This window comes from Sinocyclocheilus rhinocerous, unplaced genomic scaffold, assembly GCF_001515625.1.
Source record: "Sinocyclocheilus rhinocerous isolate Xijiao unplaced genomic scaffold, SAMN03320098_v1.1 scaffold1569, whole genome shotgun sequence".
NCBI classification, from domain to species: domain Eukaryota; kingdom Metazoa; phylum Chordata; class Actinopteri; order Cypriniformes; family Cyprinidae; genus Sinocyclocheilus; species Sinocyclocheilus rhinocerous.
In genome coordinates, this window is record NW_015663506.1 from 663884 (window position 1) to 689796 (window position 25913).

A 25913-nucleotide genomic window follows, 5' to 3' on the forward strand; every position below is an offset into this window, starting at 1 on the left:
TTTTTTTTTTCTTTTGCGCACAAAAAGTATTCTCGTAGCTTCGTATAATTGCGGTTGAACCACTGATGTCACATGGATTACGTTTCTGGACTTGGGAACATTTCAGTTGCGTTGCTGTCTATGCAGGGTCAGACAGCTCTCAGATTCCATCAAAAATAACTTAATTTGTGTTCCGAAGGTCTTACGTGTTTGAAACGACATGAGGGTGATTAATTAATGACAGAATTTTCATTTTTGGGTGAACTAACCCTTTAATTGTTCGCCAAGGACATGAAATCTAAATGTTACCTTTTAATGAGGTGGTAGATGAGGTATTTGACTTGCTCCTCCATCTGAGGTCTCTGGAGAGGGATTGGATCACTCTCGTAAGTGACTTTCAGGATCAGCTCACCCAGTTTGTCTAGCTGTCTTTTAATCTGGAAAAGACTCTGGGCTGTCAGGGTAAACCTGTAAAAGTGATTTCACATGAAAATTAGGCTTGATTCAGATTTTAACAAGAGCAATCTCTTAGTAACCACAAAAACACCATAACAACATACACCAAAAGTTTGGGGTCTGTAATGTTTTTGAAAGAAGTCTCTTATGCACACCAAGGCTGCATTTGTTTGATCAAAAATACAATAAAATAGTGATTTTGTGAAATATTATTACAATTTAAAATAAGTGTTTTATATTTTAATTTATAATATTTATTCAAATGTAATATACTCCTGTAATGCCAAAGCTGTACTTTCAGCAGCCATTACTACAGTCTTCAGGGATCCTTTAGAAATCATTTTAATATGCTAATTTGATGCTCATGAAGCATTTCTTAATATTTTGTGAAAACCATGATAAATTTGTTAGGATTCTTTGATGAACTTGTAACAAGTCTTTACGGTCACTTTTGAACAATTCAATGCATCATTGCTGAATAAAAGTATTGATTTCTTTAAAAAAAATCAAAGTGGCCCCAAACTTGTGAACAGTAGTGTACATCCCACGTTTTTTTTTTCTCCTGCTTGTCTTTGCTGTGTGCATTGTGACAGTCTTATCAGACAACATTTAAAACAATAATCTATATTAAACAGCATAACTTAAATTGTATAGTTTTTTTAATTCTATTTCTTCATATTATAAAGGGTTATACCAGTTCTGGAGCTGGTCCAGTCCTATTAGAACCGGTCCTCCAATGCAGGCGATCTGTTGCCTCCGTTTCCATTCCTTAAGCTCAGGGTTGAGCTGGGAGGAGATCAGGGTATCGATTTCCTTTATAACATCTGCAATCTTTGACAAAATCTCCTGCAAAGGTAAAACAAAGTGCAAACATAGTGGTTAACAATGACCAGAAAACACTTATATAGTGGCATCACACACCTGAGCGAAATGTACTAAAGATGTGTGAAAACCACTCAAAGCCACCCGTCTGAGGCAGGAAGTTCCCAGCGTGGTTCAAAAAGTGTAATTCTAAGTAAACAAGACCTTTAACAAACAAGAAGAAAAGGAAATGGCTGTAAAGTAAAACAATTACAAATGGAAAAAAGTGAAGAGTACTATCATTGTAGAGATACACTTGCCTTTCTTTTGAAATCCAGGCGGTTCAGTATTTCCTGAAGTGTAGTGACTTCTTGCTTCATGGTTAAAGAGTTTCTCTCAACTGGATCTACAGGATATCAGAGGAAGATGTTTTCATATCACAAATCCTAACTTATGCCCATATTGTATTATTTGCTTTATTATGTCATAAAACAATAGGAGGGTGGCATTTTTGGAAGATGTCAACGGTCATACACTGGCTCACCTCGAAGTTGGAGTGTTTTGTAGCGAAAGTCAAAATCGTCCTGCATGTCCTCAAGATACTTCACAGCCTGGTCCAGCATCTGATAAAAGCATGTAGAAATAATGGCATATGTCACACACACGGAACTTTTTCATATATCTAAACCCCCATGGCTGTGATAACTGAAACCAATACTGGACGTAACTTACCTGAACGCTGCTTCTTATGACTGCCACTTTGTTGTCAAGAACTTTCAGCTTCTCCAAGGAGGCTGAGTTTTGCATTGACTTCTCCAGTGGTCCCTGCCATTAATGAAATGGAAAGATTTAAATGTAAAGTAAATGTATACATCTAAAACATGACAACATGAATCAAATATGCATTATACTAAGTCACAAATCGAATAAGTACATTTATAATATTGGCCATGTTAACTAGGTCAGACTGAAGCACCTTTTGGATCCCACACTGGTATACTGTAATATCATGTGAGTGCAAAACTCTAAAGCTTGGTTAACAACATAGTTGCATGGGGTATATGTGGTTTTTGCATGCTGTTTGTCACGTGTCTTGGCAGTACCTGTTCCTGCATGCTGGCTGTGGATAAGATGCGTCTTTCTTCCCTCAGGCAGTTACAGATGACAGCGGCCATATGCAGAGGATTCGCCTTGTATTTTACCTGAAAGAGTGACGCAACAGCATTTACTGACTGATGTGAGACCGGGAAATCATTTCCTGACAAGTAAAAACTTATCCCCATTTACAGGAATCATGCTTCATGAGGAATGTGGCATTACAAGGAGTGAAGTAGCCTTGGAAAGTGAAAGTTCAAACAAATAACCATTGATGTAAACGAAACAGTTGATGGTTAAAATCTCGCGCATGACATTTTTGAGATCTGGTTTGTTTCCATTAAGGAGTTTATCCAAACATTAATATGTAGCAGGTTTTATGTAAAATTACATTTAGTCGCGAGATGCAAAAACAATGACGTTTTATGTTATAATTAATGTCCAACCTGCACTCTAAAAAATAATTCAGTGGATCTGTTGCCTCTACTTAATTTAATGCATTAGTGCAAGTTAAAAATTCCAATTTATTGATTTAATTAAACATTGTTCATTTGAACTTTTCTGTTAGACAAAATATTGTGGGCGTTTCGACTAGGTAGGTGGTTTTTTTTAATGCAATATTGACAATGATATTTCCACACACAAAAAAAAAAAAACAGAATTTTTGCAGCTGTCCTAAATACAGTCTACGTGGAAAAATAAAAAATGGTCTCCCCCACACCGTGCTCTGTCATTTTGTTTTTGGGGTGGCATACAACACCAGTTACAGACAGATGTAATTTTTTAACCAAGCGAAACCCTCGACATTTAATTCTTCTGTGGAAGTTTTTTTCACATTTATCTAGTGAGAAATCCCCACAGCACCCACTCATAAAAATACTGCATAAGAGAAAGAAATGTGTACAGCAGTCCGACATTGAGAGTTTTGCCAGTCAGCTTTTGTGAGTGAATTTAGATTCTGAGACACCTGAACTCTTTTTTTCTTGCTGTCTACCTACTATAGAAACATTTTCGAGACTGTAGGAATGCACATTATTGTAACTACAGCTAGCACATCAAAATGGTATGTTACAGTGGTGTACATGTCAGCCATTGCTTATAGACTGCTGATAAATATTCGTCCTTACTAAATGTGGTAAACTCTATGTGAGATAAGTGACCTAAGGTGCTACATATTGGTTAGGACTGTTTCCACAGAAGTCATTGAAACGTTAGCAAAAACCACAGCAAGACAACTGAATACACGCTTAAAATAATTTTTGTCATTGAGCTATGAATCACAACAGAGGTTCTATGTAATTACCTTGATGGCTATTACTGTAAATCCCAATACTGACCATTAGTTAATTTCCTGATTATAGAAAATAAGTTAAATTTGTTAAATAAAGTCACAGGGTCGTTCACAAGTTCACTTTCTTTTCCTCTCAGTTCTCGTTTTAGAGAAGATGTGTAAAAACAGGCATGGCATCACTAAACGAAACGATGCTTTTGATAAGACAGTGTGCAAAAACAATGTTTTGATAAATGCACTAAAAAAATATGGTGTAGAAACAATTTCTACTCAGAAATTGCTAGCAAATTTCAAAATGAATTACAGAAAGTGACATTGAATTACACGTGGAATTTTGAAATGTAAAGACGGAAATAGTATTTTCTTGTAAAATGTACTTCAGTAATATTTGTTTTTTTACAGTGTGGATTTGACACTGAGGAATGCATCAAACGTGTGGAAATAACAGGAGGGCAGTGTGCGTCTGTTACCTGTATCTGATGAAATATTCTCTTTAGGTTGTGTCTGTGAAGAAAGTTCTGCTCCTGAGAACACTGCCTCTCAAGCTGAATGAGGAAGTTGTTGAAGAGTACCGTAGCCATAGATTCATGGTTTGAAGCTGTTTCCCTGAGGCAATAAAGACAAAAATGCTTCAGGAGGATCCATTCCCTTATGCATTAGAGTTGTGTTGCAAATGCATAATTCATATTATCAACAACAAGAGTATTTTAGGCTGGTTGTTTTGTGTTTTCCTGAAGCCAGAAATTCAAAATGTGATTTAATAAACATTGAAAATACAATTTCTGATCAGTATGTAAAAAAACAACCACATACCAGTCCTGGCTTTCAATCCAGTTGGCCAGCACCTGTCTCAGCTCCATTGGAAAGTTGTCATCATAAAAATAGTCCACCTGTTCGAGGAACTTAATATCCAGTTGCTGGATTTGTTTCCATTGACTCATAGTGGTGCTGGGAAGAAAAATACAATGCATATCTTTTGAAATTGCCGAATAAAAATGTTGTGCAATATATGAAATACATGAAAACTATGTATACTGTAACCATATCAAAGCAATGGCAACAATAACCTAGGGAGATCAGGGAGTGTTTTTGTGTAACCAATTAGAAATAAGCTACGATGTGAAACCACTATCAAACAAGACCATCATCCCCTTGAGGTGACAGTAGAGGTTGTAAAACAATTTCTGCATGGAAAAAAAAACCCTACTAATAATTCTAAAAACATAATAGATTATTATACAGTATTAGCCTGTAATTTTGTATTTGTTGTTCCCAGTTTATTTGCTGTTACAAATTATATTATTTCTTATATGTTTACTACATGTTAAACATTAAATTAAATGTAGAGTATGGCGCTAGCAACAGCAAGGTTATGGGTTCAATTCCAAGGGAATGCATGAACTCAGCTGACCATGAATGCAGTTTATGTTGCCTTTGATAAAAGCATCTGTCAAATGCTTTTGAAGTTATGTTGCTCACACTATTGTGAACTTAGATTACCACAATAAATTCATGCACAAAATGTTTATAAACTATTTGAATGCGTATTAGACAAATATGGGAGTATTATTATTATTAAAGTTTGAGGCACATTGTGCCTCAACAACGTGTTACAAAATTTCCCAGTGTCCCCTATATTTTAGCCATACAGTACCTTTCATATAAACATCATAAATATCACAACAAACCATAAATCAAACTTCAACAAACCACTCGAATACAAATGTCAATTGTTTAACTTTGCTTAAAACCGAAACTAAGGTCCAAAGGTTTACCTGCTGCTCTTACGAGAATGACACTCCCGAGAAGTTGACACAATGCACCTGCTAAACCTGATGTTTTCAGAGTAACCAGCAGCCACGCGTTTAACCAGACGCAGTTCCTCAAGAGTCTTGCCCACAGACTGCAGACCCGACCCGGCGAGAGGCAATTCAAATGTTCCTAGAGGTCTGGAGATGGTTGTACGGTCCCGTTTCCTTTCATGAATGAAGTCCTTTAGGTCATGAATGCCACAGCTATCTTATCCAGCGATCATGACTGAACGGGTAAACAGGTGGGTTTGGGTTCTTCAAGGAAATGTTGAACACTTCGCGAACACGGAAACGTCCCTGCAGAAAAAACACAAGGGGAACTCCCCTATAACCTACGATACGACACGAAGTGTGTTCATAGGGTATTTTATATTGACTGCCTCAGTCTGACTCACATCTTCAGAATGGAAGGTGCTGTTCAATAGACTTGTATCAAAACCACTGACTGCATTTATAGTCATAGCCTACTAGTCATAATTAAAAAACTTTATCATTAAAAGAAGCTTGGTATTATAAAATGCAACTTGAAAAAAGTCTATGTACATAATGGAAAAAATAGAACAACATTTTTAATAAATGTATATACTGTATATACAGGGGCGTAGCCATCTTTTCAGAAGTGAGGGGGACAAATGTTATATATATATATATATATATATATATATAACATTGTTCGCTGCGGCGGCAGCAAAGTAAACCTTAGACCTCCGATCATCTCCACTGACTCCAGGTATCCGCTAAATCAAGCGAATTCTGTCTGTATATTCTCTGAATTTATCATCTTAAACATTGAGCCGGGTTGGAGGGAATGAAGTTCTCAAAGGGATGCATGATCAGCCAGAGAGCTAATTAAACTAACGTTATATGCGTGTCTGAACACTTGCCTGAATGACATGTTTAACTGCATCTTTAAAGTCTGATGAACTTTAGTGATTGTTTACTATGCTTGTTTTCAAAGATACAGATATTTATGTAAGGCAGGTAACGTTAATCATGCATATTGCTTTACCAAAAGAATCTGTTGGAAAAAAAACCCCTGTAAATCACATTATTCTGACATTAAAGTACAGTAAAGGTATTACAGATATTTATAAATTTACCAACTTTATGTTTGCTGCAACCACCCTGTGTTGCAGTTTTTTTTTTTTTGTTTTTTTACAATTTTTAATTCCAAGGACCCCTCAATATGACGATCCCATTGTAAGGAATTCTTCCTAAGTTACTAAATTAAAAGAAAGCTGTCATGTCATATTTTCATGCACAAAAATAATAATTATTATAATTGTGTCGAAAAAATAGTAAGCATCATGATATAAAACCAAAGTGGCTCCATTATTTACTTTTTCCAAAAATTTATTAAGTTTGTTTGTCATTGGTGTTCTAGTCACTAGTGCACTAGATTTTTTAAAAGTCTTTTTTTGTTGTATTTATTTATTGTAAATCTGTCATTAATCTTTTTTTTTTTTTTCCAGTTTTAGTTGTTTTAGGGCATCAAGTTAAACTAAATGAAAATGAGAAATGTTGTCTCGGCAAATTGCAGAAATAATGAGTGTTTTTTATGGTTTTAGTTAATTACAATAATCCTGCATTGTACTAATGCAATGAACATAAATTTAATTGACACATATTTTTATTTATTGTATTTTATGCCAAAGAAGATTAAATTATGTATTTATTTATTTATTTATCTATCTGTTTGTTTATTTATTTTCAATTTTGGGGCTGCCAAGGGATTAAAATAATCACAATTAAACTCATGGTTTTAGTAATTAATTAAGAAATAAAATTCTGTTTTATGCTAAGACAACTAAATGACGTGAGTTTTTGATCATTTGCATGCAGTGTATTTGAATGAATAAACTGAAGGAAGAATCTTTTTTTCGGTGACCCATTGAGGGTCTGTGAATGCCAGGTGTAAAGTGCAAAGGTATTGTCTGTATCACTGAAATGTAAAGTTGTCTCATGGTTGCAGGTTTTTGTTGTGCGCCTCTGGGGATTTAGTGAAGGTCTATAGCACACGCACAGAAGAGTGGCTCCATAGTCTGCAGGGCCACACCAACCAAGTGACAGGCATCGCTTTGAATCCTGCCAATCATCTGCAGGTCTGTGCGTCACTTGAGTTCAGTTGTATAGAAAGCATGAGATAGTTGATAAGGTTTGATTGAGTTCCTTTTGTCAGTCAGCATTCAAATGAATTCTTAACCAGCTTGTTTGCTACTGTAGGTGTGTTTTGTATTATTATTATATATATTTTTTTGCATTCCAAAAAATATTCAGAAATGTTTGAATTCTGTCTAAGGTTTGTGAAATTATTGAAATTATTTGCACAACTCTGACTTTATTATAGCAGAAAAAATGTCTTACAGTCTTTCATCATCTTCCGTTTTGACTGATTTCACTAATCTAACCATTTATTTTGAGGACAGTGCAAAATAAACCTTTTGACTTAAAGTAAACCTCCTGATCTCTCTGTCCGATTTATTTTGAATGGTTTACTGTTACTTAAACAGCAGAATTTATTTTGTAATCTATTTATTCATTCTGCATGCAGGTTTACTCTTGCTCTGTAGATGGGACTGTTAAATTATGGGACTTCATTGACGGCATCCTTATCAAGGTACAGTTGGTGTTGTGAGGAAATACAAGGCCACTGTTGCAGTAAATATTTTCATTCCTTTCATGTTGTTTTATTTATTTTTTCAGACATTTATCATTGGATACCCTTTGTTTGCAATATACGTGTCCGAGAAACATGAGGGTGTCCTTTTTCTTCATGTTTCAATGGCTACAGATTCCAAAAATGGTATGTATTTCACAGTGCCAGGTGGAGTAGATTCCTGCCACATCATTGTGATGCAGTGATAAGGAGCAGGCACTCTTCACCAATACAGTTTGAAAAGAACTCATTTTCTGACTCTGTAAAGGAGAAATATATGTGTATACACAATAATAAAATGTCATCAAAAAATTCATTTTAATATTTGAAACCCAGAAAAATAGCCGTGATTTCAGCATCAGCATGAATGGGAATACATTTGTCCTGTGCTTATTGTTTTAGTCCCAAAACCTTGCAAACACAACAGTGTTTTCCGGGTGGACCGAAGTTAAGCCAGCCAATCAAAATGTTTTTGTGAGAAAAAGGCAGCATATGAATGTAACTGTCTATCAGTGATCGTACTGTCTGAGGCTGAGACTCTATAATAAATAGCTTGGACTGCACTAACCTTGAAGTATCAAAAAATAAACTCGCCTGCACCAAACTGTTCACATCTCTGAACCTCAGCTGTAACGTTCGGGATCTTATCAATTTGTTTAATGAGGTACAAGTGCATGAAACAGTTGAAATGTTCCTGAGCTTCGGGCTTTGTGTGTCTGCATGTCCAGAGTGTTTCCAGTTGGTTGCCGTACATCTGCCCAAGTCAGCAGAGCAGGAGGTGGAGGCCAAAGAGATGTCTGTTGTTTCCAGTCATATCAGCTCAAACCCCAGCTGCACGGCCTTCGGTAGAGGGGTAAGAGCTCACTCCGCTTTTTTTTTTGTAGTGTGGGTATTACATCCTTTTTTTTAAGGATTTGACTGTTGATGGATGTCTTGAAAATATTGAGGTATCTGTCTACAAAGCTTTTTACAATTTGTAATATCTACTGCACATCGATAGGCCTTATAGGCACAGAATGTTAAAACGTAGGGCATGTCACTTAGCCATGGATTCAGAAAAACAAGCCATCCTGAACAATTCTGGCATTTATAAACATGTGGCTTTTTTCCAAAGTGTAGGTCCTTTTCGATGCAATTTCTATAAAAAAAAAATCCTTGATAGCACTTTATTTTAAGGTGTCCTTGTTACACGATGGACTTACTATTATAATAACTATAAATGATACATAATTACATGCAAGTAACCCTAAGCCAAACCCTAATCATATAGTAAGTACATGTAGTTAATTAATATTACACAGTACTTAAATGTATAATTGCACTGTAACATGGACACCTTAAAATAAAGTGTAACCAAATCCTTTAATGTAAAAAATCTGATAATAAAATTGTACTTGCATCAATACAAAGACACGTGACCGCTTGGAACAGGAACAGATCATGTTATAATACAAATGTTTTATACTCTAAAACCAAACAAGTTAGTGTAAAGACATTTAGATACCAATAGGCATGAGTACTGTGAACTTATTTCATTTGAATTCACAAAAAAAGAATATTTCTTAATGTACAAATAAAGTATACACTCCATTCAAATACTTTGTGTAGCTGAAACGTCACTGTACATGTAAATCCCAGCATAAAACAAAAACTAAACACTAACAGATCAGCCCCTATATTAATCTTGAGCAACAATACATTAAAGGGGTCATATGATGCGATTTCAAGTTTTCCTTTCTCTTTGGAGTGTTACAAGCTGATTGTGCATAGATAAGATCCCTGAAGTTGCAAAGACTAAAGTCTCAAAACCAAAGAGATATTCTTTATCAAAGTTAAGACTCTGCCACGCCCCCCTAAAACGGCTCATTCTAACACGCCCCACAATCTGGCGCTTCTGAATCAGCTACTGTTTTGTTATTAGTTTAAGTATTTGCTATTGACTGTTCAAATGCAGAGTTTTGCGCATCATGTGTGTGTGCGCGAGAGAGAGAGAGAGAGCGCGAGAGAGAGAGAGAGCGCGAGAAAGAGAGAGAGAGAGAGAGAAAGGGGGTCACATCACAAACATTTACCAGCTTCATCACTGTGTCTGTCACGCGACTCTGTTCCCCTTTCGGGCTCTGTCTTTACATTTATTTTGAAAGATGAAGCTCGCGATTATGGTAAGGGGCGTTACATTTCCGACGAGTGCTTGCGGTGTTCGGCCAATCACAATGCACTGGGTCAGCTGGCCAATCAGAGCAGACTGCGCTTGTCAGAAGGAAGGACTTTGTTGAAAACGAAGCGTTTGAGAGAGGCGGGGCATAGAGGACCTACAATAATGTACAGTATTTGAAAAATAATGTGTTTTTTGAACATTAAAGCATGTCAACATATTCTGTTACACCAAATACACAAAATAATGATCTTTAAAAAAGCATCATATGACCCCTTTAAAATAACACTTATTTTTCAACACTATCTATATAATAGATTACGTTTCTGGCTGATACAGATAAGGCGATAATTATTTTCGTGTCATGGGCAATATTAAAATGTTATACTATTTTGTTTAAATTAAAAATAAAACACTAAAACTTAATTTAATCATTTTAAGTGCTACAAGCAAATGTAGAAATCACAACATTGTAATTTTTGGTCTGAATGTTTATGGATGTTCACTTTTAGATCTGTTAAAGACTACATTTAACAGTATTAAATTATTAGTGTTTTTAAATGTGAACATTAGGTGGCATCAAAGTTAATCTAAGTGTAAAATATGGGAAATAAGCATTCGCAATAAAGAATTCAGTATCTGTCGATATTGGATATTTCTATGAAGACTCTATCAGAAATTATATTGAGGCCAGATCTTTTAAATAAAGTTTACAGTTACCAACAATATAGACTGCTTGGAAAAATCTCCCCACCAAAGAGGCCCTAAAATCCAACTTGTATGCCTGTTTTTATTTATAATGTAATACTAAATGTTAGTTCATGTCTGGCTGTGGAAGGTTGTTCTGGGTGAACACTATTTTATACCTGCTCAGGTTGTTATGGATAAATTTGTGGGCTTCCTGCACAGTCATTGTCTATGTAAGTGTTGATGTGGTAAAGTAAACATGTTTTTTTAAGCCCCTGTAGGTTAATTAGTGTGGCACATGCTGGTGTTATTTTTGTAGACTGAGTGCCGTGTGCAACCCTATTGAACCTTTACTAGTTGTTTTGGTAAAGCCATTACACATCATGACTTTTGAACCTTGTTTGTTGTTGTGGACCTGTTTCTTCAAGCTCAAGACATTGAACCAGCAACCTTGCAATTAGCTCAATAGAAAAAGTCATTTCTTAACATTGTGTTTTTTTTTTTTTTGTATATTGTTTTCAGGGGGAATACATAGCATTTGCCAGGCATCTCCAACTTAATGTTTATTTCTTCAGGAAGCAGAAGACGTGCAGGTAATAACCACTGTATCCTAAATAGCCTTTTTAAGGTCAGAACATGTAGGAACGTGTTCAACCGCACTGCTTATTTACTGGCCTCAGGAAACACAACATGTGTAATAGAGCTTGTTTTGGGCTTTGCCTTTCTGTTTTTTCTTTGTTTTTTTCATTTTTGTGAAAACAACAAATAAGTTGAGACAACACCACCTTATAGTTCACCTCAAAATGGTCATTTAGGCTACTTAGTCATTTAAAAACTATATGACTCAAAAGGTATGACCAATATTCACACTTTTCAAGTAATTTGGTTATTGGCCTACTAATAAATAGCATAATTCAGGTGCTTTTTAGAATAGCAGCTAACAAGAGTTTTCTGTTAACTATTATCTCCCTAAGACAGCTTGACTATTGATTATTAGGCTTGGAAGTTATATGTATTTTGAAATGTCCTGTAATAGGGCTGAACGATTAATTGCATTTGCGATAATATCGCGATATGAAAAAACACAATTTTTTAATCATTTTTTTTAATAGATTTTCTTTTTTTTGTGTGAGACATTTTTATACATCCCCCACATGTCATTACTGTAATGTGAAAAAAAACAAGAAACACTAAAATCACATTTTCATTATCAGAATGCTAACTAACTGTCACAAGAGAAACAATGTTTTGGTATTTGTTTGATCACTTGGTTTACATTTCTGTATCGTTGTACTATGGATTTTTGTGATGATGTGTAATTTTGGTGGTTAATCAACTATCAATAATTCATTAAGTGAGAAATGTGTATCTTAATAATTAGGTGGTGTATTCCAAATTAACAAAGATTATTAATAATGAAATATAATTCCTGCTGTGTTGCTGTTGTAATTTAATTGTCAAATAGCAAAAATAGAACAATTAAAAATCGGTTTGGTACAATGTAGTGGTTAGTGGTTGGACAAAAAAATTCTGTAGTAATATCTGTTAAAAATTATTATCATTTTATTTTTACTAAAAATACTATATTTAAATGTACATTCTTTAACAATGTTCCTTTTGTGCTAAATGGAAGTCAGTCAGTGAAACATGCATGTAAATGGCAATTTTTATTATTGTGTGAAGTATTTCTTTAAATATCCACTCTTTTTTTCTCTTTGTAGTTTTTCTCTAAAAGCCACAGATAAGAAAGGAGCCAAAAACGCATTCACATGCATAGCCTGTCACCCAACAGACGACTGCATCGCCACCGGTCATGAAGACGGAAAGATCCGCCTCTGGTAAGGCCAGAAATCTCAATTTTTTAAAGTTCATGTGCAGGTCACGTGATCAGAATTGGAGGTTTAAATGAACTTTGTTTTTGCTACAGGAGAAACTTCATTCACAAAAAAGAGTACACATATTCCACCCAGCACTGGCATCACAATGCTGTGAACACTTTGTGTTTTACTCCAGAAGGTGGGTAGTCCTGTGGCTTGGGTGTTTCTCACACCTTTTCACTTCTTCCTCTGTGTTAAATGTGTGTTACAGTCCCCATCTGAGAAAACACCGCTGTTATTGTCTCTACAGGCACTCATCTGCTGAGTGGAGGCATTGAGTCAGTGCTTGTCCAGTGGCAGTATGGGGCAGGCAACAGAAAAGAGTTCCTGCCCCGTCTCGGAGGATCCATTCTACATATTTCAGTATCATCTGATGGGCAGTTGTTTTGCACCTCTCATTCAGACAACAGTAAGTTGTTGTCTTTGTGGTGAATCTGGGATTTCACTCCAAAATTAAGTTAAATATTTTATTTTGTATAAAGAAAGACTAATTAAGTTTTTTTTTATACATGAATCATTTTCATGCACCCCACATCTTATCTTAATGCGAACATGAAAAAAACTCATTCATCATATGTGCCCCTGGACCACAAAACCAGTCTTAAGTCGCTGGGGTATATTTGTAGCAATAGCCAACAATACATGGAATTTGTCAAAATTATTTATTTTTCTTTTATGCCAAAAATCATTAGGACATTAAGTAAAGATCATGTTCCATGAAGATATTATGTAAATTTCCTACTGTAAGTATATCAAAACTTAATTTTTGATTAGTATCATATGCATTAATATGCATTGCTAAGAACTTCATTTGGACAACTTTAAAGGCGATTTTCTTAGTATTTAGATTTTTTTTTGCACCCTCAGATTCCAGATTTTCAAATAGTTGTATCTCAGTCAAATATTGCCCTATCATAACAAATTATTTATTCAGCTTTCAGGTGATATATAAATCTCAATTTCAAAAAATTGACCCTTATGACTGGTTTTGTGGTCCACGGTCACATATTATAATGATAAAGTGCTATATTATTGAAACTTGTCAAGTAATTATACATTATGGTATTTGTTGTACTTTTATAAATTACATTTAAGTATTACAGTATAAAAGTGAAATCTTCCTGGTCCAAAATCCCACTCCACAAAACAGTACATTAAACATCAGATACACTACACTTCAAAAGTTTGGGGTCAGTGTGACTTTGTTTTTAAAAGAACTTCTGCAAGGATATTCAGCAAAGATGCATTAGAGTGATTAAAAGTTTTAGTAAAGACATTTATAATATTACAAAAGATTTCTGTTTCAAATAAACGTTGTTCTTTTGAACTTTCTATTCATCAAAAAATCCTAAAAAATAATTAACATGGTTTCCACAAAAATATTAATCAGCACAACTGTTTTCAATATTGTTTAAACCAAAACACATTATATTAGAATGATTTCTGGAGGATCATGTGACACTGAAGACTGGAGTAATGGCAGCTGAAAATTCAGTTCGTCACAGGAATTTATTCCAAGAACCATCACAGGAATAAATTACATTTTAAAATTATATTAAAATAATTTTAAAAAGTTTATTTTTATTGTAATAATATTTTATAATATTACTTTTTTTTTTTTATATAAAAACTGTATTTTTAATTAATTAAATGTGGCCTTGTGACCATTAAAGAATTATTTTGAAAACATTAAAAAAATTATTTTTTTACTCCAAACTTTTGAACGGTGGTTTATGTTCTGATTTGCTGTTTATTTGGGTCCCCATTTGTGGGTTCAGGACAAACTGTTTCTAAAATCACACTGGATTAAGGCACTGATTAAGTTCATGAGAATATGGGCAGAAAAAAAACCCATTAAAGATTATTTTGAAAACATTAAAAAAATTATTTTTTTACTCCAAACTTTTGAACGGTGGTTTATGTTCTGATTTGCTGTTTATTTGGGTCCCCATTTGTGGGTTCAGGACAAACTGTTTCTAAAATCACACTGGATTAAGGCACTGATTAAGTTCATGAGAATATGGGCAGAAAAAAAATAATGTTGCATTGCAAAAAGCCTTAGTGGCTTCACTTCATGCAGATTGTAATTTATATGGTCATACATAGTTATATGTTGTTTTGTGGATGAATTATGATATGTACATTTTGTGAGATTCAAATTTAGTCAGTCTTTACCCACATATTTCAGTATGCTATAATTTCTGACTGCTTTCTGGTTTGTCATTTGCCTTCTCCTCCTCCTCAGAGATCACAGTTATCGAGAGCAGCTTCAAAGTGTGTGGAGTAATTCAGGGTTTAGTCAAAGGTTTGTAAAATCTCATTTGCACGAACCATTCAGATTTCATAACTATTGCAGTAAATGTTTATTTCTTCCGATGCTTTTTATGCTTTCAGGAGATGGCGTTTTGACCGATCTAATGATTGACCCGCGCAGTAAAGCTTTAGTGCTGAATGGGAAACCGGGTCATTTACAGTTCTACTCCCTGCTGCGTGACAAGCATCTCTACAATGTGAGTCTGTCGCAGTCAATACTTTGATAGTGCTTAACGTTTCTCTGAAATAAACAGTTATATGGGGAAGTACTGTATGTACTGGAAAAAATGGAATCACATGTTGACGTATTAGTTCCGTCCTTGTGTGTTCTGCTGACAAGGGTCATATACTTTTGTCACCCGACATATTTCAGGTAAAATCACATGATCTTCATGTCAAACATTGTTTATCATGTTTTGCATAGATTTTTGTGTAACGGTCTGTCTGTTGCATTCACAGCTGGACATAGTGCAGCAGGAATATATTTATGAAGCGGGTCTGGATCAGTTTGAAGTGGTGAAGGCTGCTTTTGACATAAAAGGGTCCTGGCTTGCTACGGTGGAGGAAAGGGGACAGAAATCCTCTGATCTTGAGTTTTTCCTCAAACTGTGGGCTTTCGATGAAAGAACGCAAAGGTATTCATGCTAGATTGCCGATTTGAATAATATCAAACATGTGATTCATGCAAGAAATGTACGATTTTGCCATGGCATTTGCCATTTCTCATAGTCCACAAGCAAATAATATATCACTTCAAATGAACAATCAAATATTTTGGCACTGGTCCTTCCTTCATTAGTTAAATAATAAAACTAAATAAAAAATAATTGTATTTGTGCCATTTCGTATCGATAACATAACCATGACATTATCACTTAAACCTTATGTTTATTAGAACAATTATAATAAAAAAGAAATCCTCATAAACAATACTAGAATATTTCAAATAAATAAAATGTTTGGTCAAAAAAAAAAAAAAAAAAAATATATATATATATATATATATATGACTGTGATATTATTATTTTTTTTAACTTCATTATTATTATTATTTTCACTTTTAGATATGTATTTTTGTCACAGGTCTGCCATAGAACTTTTTGCCTGCAGTGGCAAAAAAACTAAAGAAAATTTTATACACTACAGTTCAACATTTATTTATTTGTTTTTTTTGAAAGAAGTCTTTTCACTAAGGCTACATTTATTCCATCAAAAATACAACAATAATGAATGAAACAAAAACAGTAATAATGTGAATTTATAACAATGTAAAATAAGTTTTCTATTTGAATCTATTTTAAAATGTCATTTTGTGATGGCAAAGCTGAGTTTTCAGCAGTCATTACTGCAGTGTCACATGATCCTTAGAAATCATTATAATATGTTGATTTGGTGCTCGAGAAACATTTATTATCAGTGTTGAAAACAGTTGTGCTGTTTAATATTTTTGTGAAAATAAGATTTTTTTAGGATTCTCTGATGAATAGAAAGTTCAAAAGAACAGCATTTATTTGAAATAGAAATCTTTTGTAACATGAACGCCTTTAATGTCTATATTTCTTTTAATTTATATTTAAAAAATGACTCCAAACTTTTGAATTATAGTATACAAATTTTCATATATCTAAACCTACTTTATTTCTGGACTGTAATTGGTGTATTGTTCTGTCCCATTAGTTTCGTACTGAACACTACCATCACTGCCGCCCACACGGATCGGATTATATCCATGTGCTTCAGCTCTTCTAAGGAGACCACCATGCTGGTGACCATAGCAGAAGACGGCCAGTTCAAAGCTTGGTGTCAGGGTGCTGACGCAGACACACAACGTGAGTCAAACCCTTCAGACATTTGCAAAGGTGTTAGTGTTGGACTGAGAAGCCAAACACCAAAGGTCATGAGTCTGAATCCATACATTCCAGTCTCACCGCAACATTTCCGTTTGTGTTTTAGAGGACCAGAACTTCTGGTCATGTGATTTTGTGGGCAGCTACCATAACCTAAAGCCCACAAACTGCAGTTTCTCAGCCGATAGCTCTCTCCTGGCAGTGAGCTTCCAAGAAGTCATTACCATATGGAGCCCAGAAACCTGGGAGATGCTCACCACCCTCTGCCAACCACCTGGAGTAATAAGGTGCGACATGTTGTTTTACCACTCAGAGTACTGTAAATGTTCGCTGTCTTCAAAACAGCCAGTCCAAACTCTTTCTGATGCGTTTGGAATGGGTTTCACAGGTTTCATGAGGTCTTTAGATGTGTTTCCCATTCAGAGTGGTGAATTAGCATTCACTAAACTGTTCACAGTCTGAATAGTAGTAACTTAGTAATTAAGATGTAGATCGTGGCCAGACAGAATGGGGATTCAGTCCTGCTAAGGAGTTGAACACAAGCCAAGTCCTGCAGGGTCAACAGGGACACGGTTTCGCTCCATCATTGTTTTTTTTTTTTTTAAAAGGAAGTTCATTAGGTGCAGCTCGGATAAAAAATGCATGACATTCCTTGTCAATAACAAGGTTCCTCTTTACCTTCCCTGTATTACACAAGCAGTCAATTGTAGAGTTTTTAAACATGTTTTTTTTTTAATAGATATCAGTACTGAAATGTTTGAAATGGTTTTAGTTCTAGTTTTCTGCAATATCAATACACTGATACAAGCTGAGCTTTCTCACTCTCGTTTCTCTCTCCGACAGTAAATGTTTATTTTAATATTGTGCTGCATGTTTTAGAGCTAAGCAATCACAATCCAGTTTTTTCAGTGGCTGAGGCTACGTTTACACGACAACGATGTAGTCAAAAATGGAAAAGTTTTGCGTTTTTTCACGTATACACGACAACGTTTTCAAAACAATTTGCGTTTAAACATATCCGCGAAAACTTCCAAAAACACTGTATTACATATGCCAGGCCAGTAGTTGGCGCTGTCACTTTGTTAGTAAACACTACCTGTAGGGAAGGGACGATTTGCTCTTTGTGGGTGGGAGTTCTGTCACTAAAATCACCACACCGACCCGGGTGTGCCTCACACGTCCTGAAAAGTGTAGCTGCGGGCTCTTTGATTGCCCCCTGGTGGCTGGCTGCAGTACAGGTCATAAACCCCGCCCTCTCCATGTAAATGAATGGGACTTGAGTCAAAATAAAAAAATAAATTACGCTTCCAATACAATTTTCCGAAAGATGGTTTTGGTCATTTAAGTTGTTATCACGCTGATATATATTACATTGTTCGTTTTTGTGATAAGTTTGATATTTAGCTAGTAATTTGATGCTATTAAAACGGGGCGTGTCATTATGGTTGATTGAGTCTGTGGGAATTTGATACCACGGCTCCACCTCACGACACTACTGCGCAGACTCTGGCTCCAAACGAATCTCTACTGCGCAGACTCTGGCTCCAAATGACGTAATTTACTCAAGATGGCAGCAGCCATACTGAGATGCTTTGGCTTCACTTTTCTATAGTGGAAGGAATAGGAGACGCGTCGTCCATCTTTTTTTACAGTCTATGACACCAACTGTTGCTCTACTCCTCATTCATAGCGATAGCAGCTTTAGCAAACTCTTGAGCAGCAACAACACTACCATGTAATCTGCCATTGTTGTGTATTTCTTCGCGCTTGCCTTGAAAAAAATCGACACGTGCTGCGCATGTCTACATACCTAACACGTACTACGCACGTGCATGACGTCACTGTTTTCAAAGATTCCCGTATTGGGCGTTTACACGGAAACGATAACAGTGGCGTTTTCAAAAACTTGCACTTTGAAACCCATTTTCAAAATTATGCGTTTTCAGTCCCCAAATCGCCGTTGTCGTGCAAATGAACAGGCAAAACGCATAAAAATTGTACAGTTTTTGGCTGAAAACGTTGTCGTGTAAACGGCCCCTCAGTTCACAGTGAATACAGTGAACTCCATCTCTTTGTTTAACATGCTTTTGGGAATGCAATGTGTCAGTTACTTAAGAAATTTTCTGTTATAAACTCCAGTATTGTGACCGCACTAGTAAATTGGTCTTGAAGGGGTCATGTGATGTTGCTAAAAAGAACATTATTTTGTGTATTTGGTGTAATGAAATGTGTTTGTGGTTTAAGGTTAAAAAAACACATTCTTTTCCACATACTGTAGATTATTGTTTCTCCTCTATGCCTCGCCTTTCTGAAACGCGTCAATTTTTACAAAGCTCATCGGTCTGAAAAGCGAGGTGTGCTCTGATTGGCCAGCTATCCAGTGCGTTGTGATTGGCCGAATACCTCAAGCGTGTGACGGAAATGTTACGCCCCTTAAATCGTCACATATTTGAATCGATTTTCAACCGGCTCGCAGTTAATCGTTACATCCCTACTGATTTCTAGTCGTGTCCATTTTTGGAAGGCCAAACAAAGTAGTTTCACTTTCACAACAAAACACAGTGTCACACGCGGCGGGCTAGAGTGAGCGGCGGCCGGCGGGCTTGCAGCATCCTCAAGTGACGACCCCGGACTGGACTCCGCTTCGTCCACGGTGAAAGCCGATCCGGCGATAAACAGCGCAAAGTTGATGTATTTCTTTGCAACCAGCACGGATCAGCTCTAGGCATGACGAAGCGGATATCGTCCTCTTTTGGAAGGCCAAACAAAGTAGTTTCGCTTTCACGACATGGTGGCGGCAACAACAATACTACAGCGAGAATAAAAGTTACGCCTTCTTTCTTTGCGTGAACATTTGGGCGGTGTTATGCAAATCTTCCCACATCGTGATGTGTGTTAGAACGAGGCGTTTTAGTTAGGCGTGGTTGACTCTTTAACTTTTATAAAGAATATCTCTTTGGATTTGAGACTTTAGTCTTTGCAAGTTTACAGATCTTCTTTATGCACCAAGAGCTTGTAACACTCCAAAGAGAAAGGAAAAATTGAAATCGCATCATATAACCCCTTTAAAGGATGAGTTCGCCAAAACATGAAAAATCTGTCATGATGGTCCAAGAAGTAGTTGCTTTTCCTTGCAGTGAAAGCACCACGAAAGAGACTTGTATGACTTTTGTGCACCATATTGCAAATCTTTTGGAGATAAATGATAACTTTGCGTGAAGAACGGATTGAAATTTAGCTGTTATTCACTATAATCTTCACATCTGCCCCAGCTCTCTTTGAAGTATTGATTAGAAAAGTAGCAATGTCTAATTTGTGAACAAATTGTTCTTTTGAGTCTGAGCTTTTCAGTGAATTGGTTGATCTGAATCCGAGTGATTGGTTCACTAATCAGACTGATTTGGTTCTTGAGTTCAACTCACTTGAGTTTATTGTGCTTTTTTTGTAATTGTATGTTAAAGCATAACCAGTACATTTTTAAATGTCGTCTTTTGTCATATGATTTGAAGATAACATGATGACAGATTTTTAAGTTACTGTTTTGCTGTATCATGAAGCATGGAATGTGGATCTGTAGTTATAGTAATCAGGAACTTGCGAGTGCTAAATCTGCTTTGTACACTATTTCCAATCCTCTCACGCTTAATTATTGAGCCATAAAATCGTGGGCAGCTTTGCACCATGTTTGATTTCATTCTCACACACACACACAAAACTGAATCCATTTGATGTTTTGTAGACTTTTGGTACAATTATAAGACCTCTGGATATTTAATGTTAATGTTGTTTTAAACCGTTTGTTGCTGTGTCATATCAGTTTCTGATTATCACTCACAGTGACTAATCTGATGAAATCTGTAACTGACATGGGTCTTCATGGTGGTCTTTGAATTGGTGAAACCGACTAAAGGCAGCTACTTTGATCCACCAGGGACCTTTGTTTCGGCCGGTTAAGCTGCTCCAAATACTTGCTTGGCACGACCACCAGAAACCTTCTCTGTTGCTGGAATCTCCTCACTTGTGCATGTAAGTAGTCATTAATATTGGTTCAAATTTCATATTTGCAGTTTGCAGTTCCCCCAAGAATGGTTTTAGTAAACCATAATAAACCTGACATGGACTGCTTTTATGGTATTTTCATGGGCTTTTTGGTCCTTTTAGGAGTTTGACAGCTCTTAATTACTGTAAATGTTTGAAAATAATAACAGTATTCAGGTTTGAAACAACCTGAGAGTAAGTAATTAATGTCAGGAGTTTAATTTTTGGGTGAACTTCTCGTGGGTAACTAGGCTTGCTCAGTCAGCCTAGTCAGTCAGTTTTATTTAATGTCAAATGTCCTTCACTCAACAGTGGAGTGGAGCTCATCTGTGGAAGTTTCCAAGCTGCAGCCAGACCCCTTGTCAGAAAATGTGGCCGCCTTTTCATACCAGTCTAAACATACAGACGGTAAGTGTTTGAAAGGTCATCTCCTTTGTTTAGCAGTAAAGTGCATTTTTAATATTGGGGCTCTTAGTTTGTTTCTTTAATGTATCAGACTTATGCACACAATTTTCTGGTCTCTATACAGTGTTTGTTTTCAAACCCAGCGAGCCGCGGCCTCTGTTCACCAATAAGAACGTGTGTTCAGAGAAGGTACACCGTGCCGTCTTTGTTCCTCGAGAAGAGCCGTTGAACAATTGTGACGAAAGTTCTCAGTGGCTCAACAGATCTCAGCTGTACTTCCTCACCCAAAACATGGTATTTCAGTAATATTTGTAATCACACAACGGCCTATAAACACATGTACACATAACAGTAGGATGGTTCATTTTTTTTAAATGTTTGTTAGTTCCCACACTCATTGAAAACCTAGATTAATTTTTAAATAGTGTTTTTAATTCCTGGAAAAGACATGAACATTAATATGATTTTTTATGTTAAAAGCTATATAATTTGTATATTAAAAATTAAGGTTGAAGTTTATTAGAAAAATATTTTTCATTATAACATTTTTATATAATAAATTATACATTTTTTTATTTTACATTATATTAACTTATTAAATGTAAATATAATATTTAAATATTTAAAAATTATTAAAATATATAAATTAAATAAATTTGAAATGATAAAAAAAAAGTATATTGAGCTAGATACAGGTTAAATTGCTTTGTAAGAGTAATAATTGTAAACAACTACATAGTCCTGGTGAACTGTGGGTAGCCTGTGAATATGTTCTAATACTATACTGTGCATACTGTGTCCTGACATTTCTACTAAAATACACTGTGTTCAATTATCAGGATTTATTGACCTTCAGCACAGCAACAGAGGAGGACAGAATTTTGTCTTCAAGTAAACAGGTATTGTTTTTTTTACCCTATCCTTATTCTCACATATTTAGAAGACCCCCAAAGTAACTGCTCTCTCGTGTGTCTTTTGTGCAGCTTGTCATTGATGACAGTGTTGCTGTAACACCATTTTACCTGCTGTTGGGCAAACACGGACAACAGCAGCAGAAACTCAACACACAGTCCCATCCAGCGGCTGACAAACCCCAACAGCCACAGGGCTCCGTTACCATCAAAGAAGTAAGTCATTTCACCTATGTAGGCTTTCTAGGCTCTCTATTCATTATATTATATTTCTGAAGGATTATGTGACACTGAAGACTAGAGTAATCAGAGTGATTTTTTTCCGTATAAATGCGGATTTCAGTATTTTCTGACCTGAGGGATGACCCATGTGATTTGCATAGATCTGTGGGGGGGGTTCTTTTGGCTTTATGGGTTATGGGTCTTTTTGGTTTATGGGTTACTGCATGATGATTGAAATCGCGCAAATGGCCGTAAGCAATTAACTAAATAAACTGCGAAAAGAAATGGCGCTGCTCGTACAGCTCTCTTTTAAGACAAACAATCTTTTCGCAGTTTATTTAGTTAATTGCTTAAGGCCATTTACGGGTAATTGTAATGTTTCCAAAATTTTGGCAGGTACTTTAATAATAATTATTATATTTATTATAATTTTACTTTATTATAATATATTATATGTGATCCTGGACCACAAAACCTTAAGTCACACAGGTATATTTGTAGCAATAGCCAACAATACAATGAATGGTTCAAAATTATCCATTTTTCTTTTATGCCAAAAATCATTAGGATATTAAGTAAAGATCATGTTCCACGAAGATATTTTGTAAATTTCCTACCATAAATATATCAAAACTTAATTTTTGATTAGTAATATGCGTTGCTAAGAACTTCATTTGGACAACTTTAAAGGCGATTTTCTCAATATTTAGATTTTTTAGCTCCCTCAGATTCCAGATTTTCAAATAATTGTATCTCGGCCAAACATTGTCCTATCCTAACAGCTTATTTATTCAGCTTTCAGATGATGTATAAATCTCAATTTCAAAAAATTGACCCTTATGACTGGTTTTGTGGTCCAGGGTCACATATTATATTGTTATCATGATTATTAAATGCTGCTTTTTATTTTTTACAGGACAATATTATGTATTATTACAATATAAGATATATTTTATAATATAAGATACATTTTTATATATTTTAATGTAATGTAATCACAGGAATAAATTACGTTTTAACGTATTAAAATGGATGTTTTTTTCAATTGTAATAATATTTAGCAATATTACTGTTTCTACTGTAAAAAAAGTAGTATTTTAGGTATTTATTTCTTGTAACATCTCTCCTCTTTATTTTTATTTTTGTTTTAGTTGTTACACACACCAGCTCATGTTCTACCTGCTGCGTCAGTCCTGTGCTCAATGTTTGTCAATTCCCTCCTGATCTCCAACACTGGAGTCCAGCAAGACCCCCTCAGGTACTTTGTTCACATGCATAATAAATAGGGTTGGGTATCGTTAGAAATTTTCCGGTTCCAGAACATTAGTACACACGGTCAACATTCCGGTTCTGATTCCGGTTCCATTTGAATTAACTTTTTTTTTTTTACACTATTTTACCTTCATTGAATGTAGTGTTGCTGTAAGGTAGTAAGTAATGTTGAGTAATGCTAGTCCATCAATCACATGTGCTTCAAAGTTGATGTTTTTTACACTATCAATAACATTGATAGTGTTTGCTTTTCAAGCAGGAATAAGCTGGTTGGCCAAATAGTCCCTTGAGGGCTAAGACATTTCCCTAAATAAATGAAATATTAACTGTTATACTTATAATTATGTATACACACACTCCATAAAGCCCCTATTTGACAAATAATAATGCAGTCAGGAGATGGTGTGATGCAATGAGTGGTTTCCACATTTTTAAACATTTAAAATGCATGAAAATAAATATTTTCTATCACTTTGTTTATCACTCTTGAAATGACCTGTACACTAAATAATCTAACCCTCATACTTCCCTATTTGACAAATAATAATGCAGTCAGGAGATGGTGTGATGCAATGAGTGGTTTCCACATTTTTAAACATTTAAAATGCATGAAAATAAATATTTTCTATCACTTTGTTTATCACTCTTGAAATGACCTGTACACTTACATAACAATAGCAGTCTATTTATTTAGTGGTCCAAGTTGAAGTCAGTATCTATATTAATGACAATTTGCGACAAATATAATGTAATTTAGTGGCGGCAGGAGCTGCGCGCTGCCGGTACATGTACAGTCGTGGAAAACTATGTGTTCGGCGGTTAAAGACGCGGCGCGTGTGGAGTGCGCGTCATGGGAAACAATGTGCTCAGTAATTAAAGAGGCAGAGCGGCGTTTTTGTTATTTGGTTTATGACATCCTTTACGGCAAACGCCGGCGCAAGGCTGCTCACATCGCTTGGTCACGTGTCGCACCAGAACCATTTTCGCAACAGAAACTTAGAAATTGCTCATGGTTCCGGTTCTTTTAAAAAAACAGAACGTTCTGAATAAGAACTGGTTCTCGGTTCCCAACCCTAATAATAAATATTTTTGAACATATATTTTCTTTGAAAGTTCACCACAGTTAACATGCCTACTTCTCAGTTTCCCTTCTCTTTTTCCTGAGATGCTCTGTACTGCAAGCACATGAGTTATTATTTTTCCTTTTTGCTGCTTCTGACATGCCTTCAGAGAGGAAATGGACAGTGAGAAAGAGGAAGAGGACTCTGAGGAGGAAATGGAGGCATGTGATAGTCAGCAGGAGCTCAGAGTCCAGGGTTCAGTGGATGAGGTGACGCTGAAGCTTTCTAAAGCACAAGAGAGAGAACTGAAGAGGGTCAGAAAGACTGACTTTAGCTGGATGGCTGGCCTCATTGACTCCAAACCGTGATGAAGCAATTTCACAATCCTGTTAATGTGTGTTTTTTTTATTTTTTTATTATTATTATTCCCAACTTGCTTCAGATCCAGACCAGTGGTTGGTTAGTAATTGTTTATTTGGACTGCAGCAGCCCATTAGTGGTTTGATGATTTTTTTGGGGACAACAAAGCTATTTTGTAACTGAATGTTAGTATAATGTTCTTCCAATTTGCATCAACAATTTATAAAGAAGTTTTTGAACAATTTACTGTGACGTTGAATTTATTTCAGTATATTTGTGCATTTTAATGATGAACTTGTTTATGAATGTACCCTTAGCAGAAAAACAGCCCTAAAGCATAATGTTTCCACCTGGGACCTTGCGGGCGCTGCAGGATTTCAGTCCATTGCGGCGTAGTGTGTTACCAATGGTTTGCTTAGTGACTGTGGTCCCAACTGCCTTAAGATCATTAACAAGATCCTCCTATGTAGTTCGGGGCTGATCCCTCACCTTTCTCATGATCATCGTTTCCCCATGAGGCAAGATCTTGCACGGAGCTCCAGACCAAGGCTGATTGATGGTTATTTTGTATTTCTTCCATGTTCGAATAATCGCACCAACAGTTGTCTCCTTCTCACCAAGCTTCTTGCTGATGGTCTTGTAGCCCATTCCAGCCTTGTGCAGATCTACAATCTTGTCT

The 25913-nt window shown here is 35.7% G+C and overlaps 2 protein-coding genes across 2 annotated transcripts in view; one reads left to right on the forward strand and one right to left on the reverse strand.

The window, feature by feature from the left end:
• The window catches only part of stat4 (signal transducer and activator of transcription 4), a 14352-nt gene extending 8600 nt beyond the window's left edge, over positions 1 to 5752 (reverse strand). Inside the window, exons 1-9 of the mRNA XM_016539265.1 lie at positions 5398 to 5752; positions 4436 to 4570; positions 4093 to 4228; positions 2340 to 2438; positions 1969 to 2061; positions 1781 to 1859; positions 1557 to 1642; positions 1130 to 1281; positions 289 to 447 (exon numbers count right to left, since the gene is read on the reverse strand). Coding sequence (XP_016394751.1) covers positions 289 to 447; positions 1130 to 1281; positions 1557 to 1642; positions 1781 to 1859; positions 1969 to 2061; positions 2340 to 2438; positions 4093 to 4228; positions 4436 to 4563 — 932 coding nt within the window. The 5' untranslated portion in view covers positions 4564 to 4570; positions 5398 to 5752. The remainder of the gene's footprint in view (positions 1 to 288; positions 448 to 1129; positions 1282 to 1556; positions 1643 to 1780; positions 1860 to 1968; positions 2062 to 2339; positions 2439 to 4092; positions 4229 to 4435; positions 4571 to 5397) is intronic.
• Positions 5753 to 6101: 349 nt separating this feature from the next.
• On the forward strand, positions 6102 to 25476 carry LOC107728907 (WD repeat-containing protein 75-like; the record flags this gene model as incomplete). Its single annotated transcript, XM_016539222.1, has 21 exons — positions 6102 to 6163; positions 7406 to 7535; positions 7985 to 8050; positions 8137 to 8236; positions 8818 to 8942; positions 11451 to 11521; positions 12650 to 12766; positions 12856 to 12944; positions 13056 to 13214; positions 15051 to 15110; positions 15200 to 15315; positions 15578 to 15753; positions 16796 to 16947; positions 17072 to 17252; positions 20897 to 20991; positions 21316 to 21411; positions 21533 to 21702; positions 22248 to 22307; positions 22392 to 22535; positions 23693 to 23799; positions 25044 to 25476. Coding segments are annotated over 21 exons (2475 nt in total), but the record flags the coding sequence as incomplete, so codon positions are not given.
• Between the last annotated feature and the right edge of the window lie 437 nt (positions 25477 to 25913).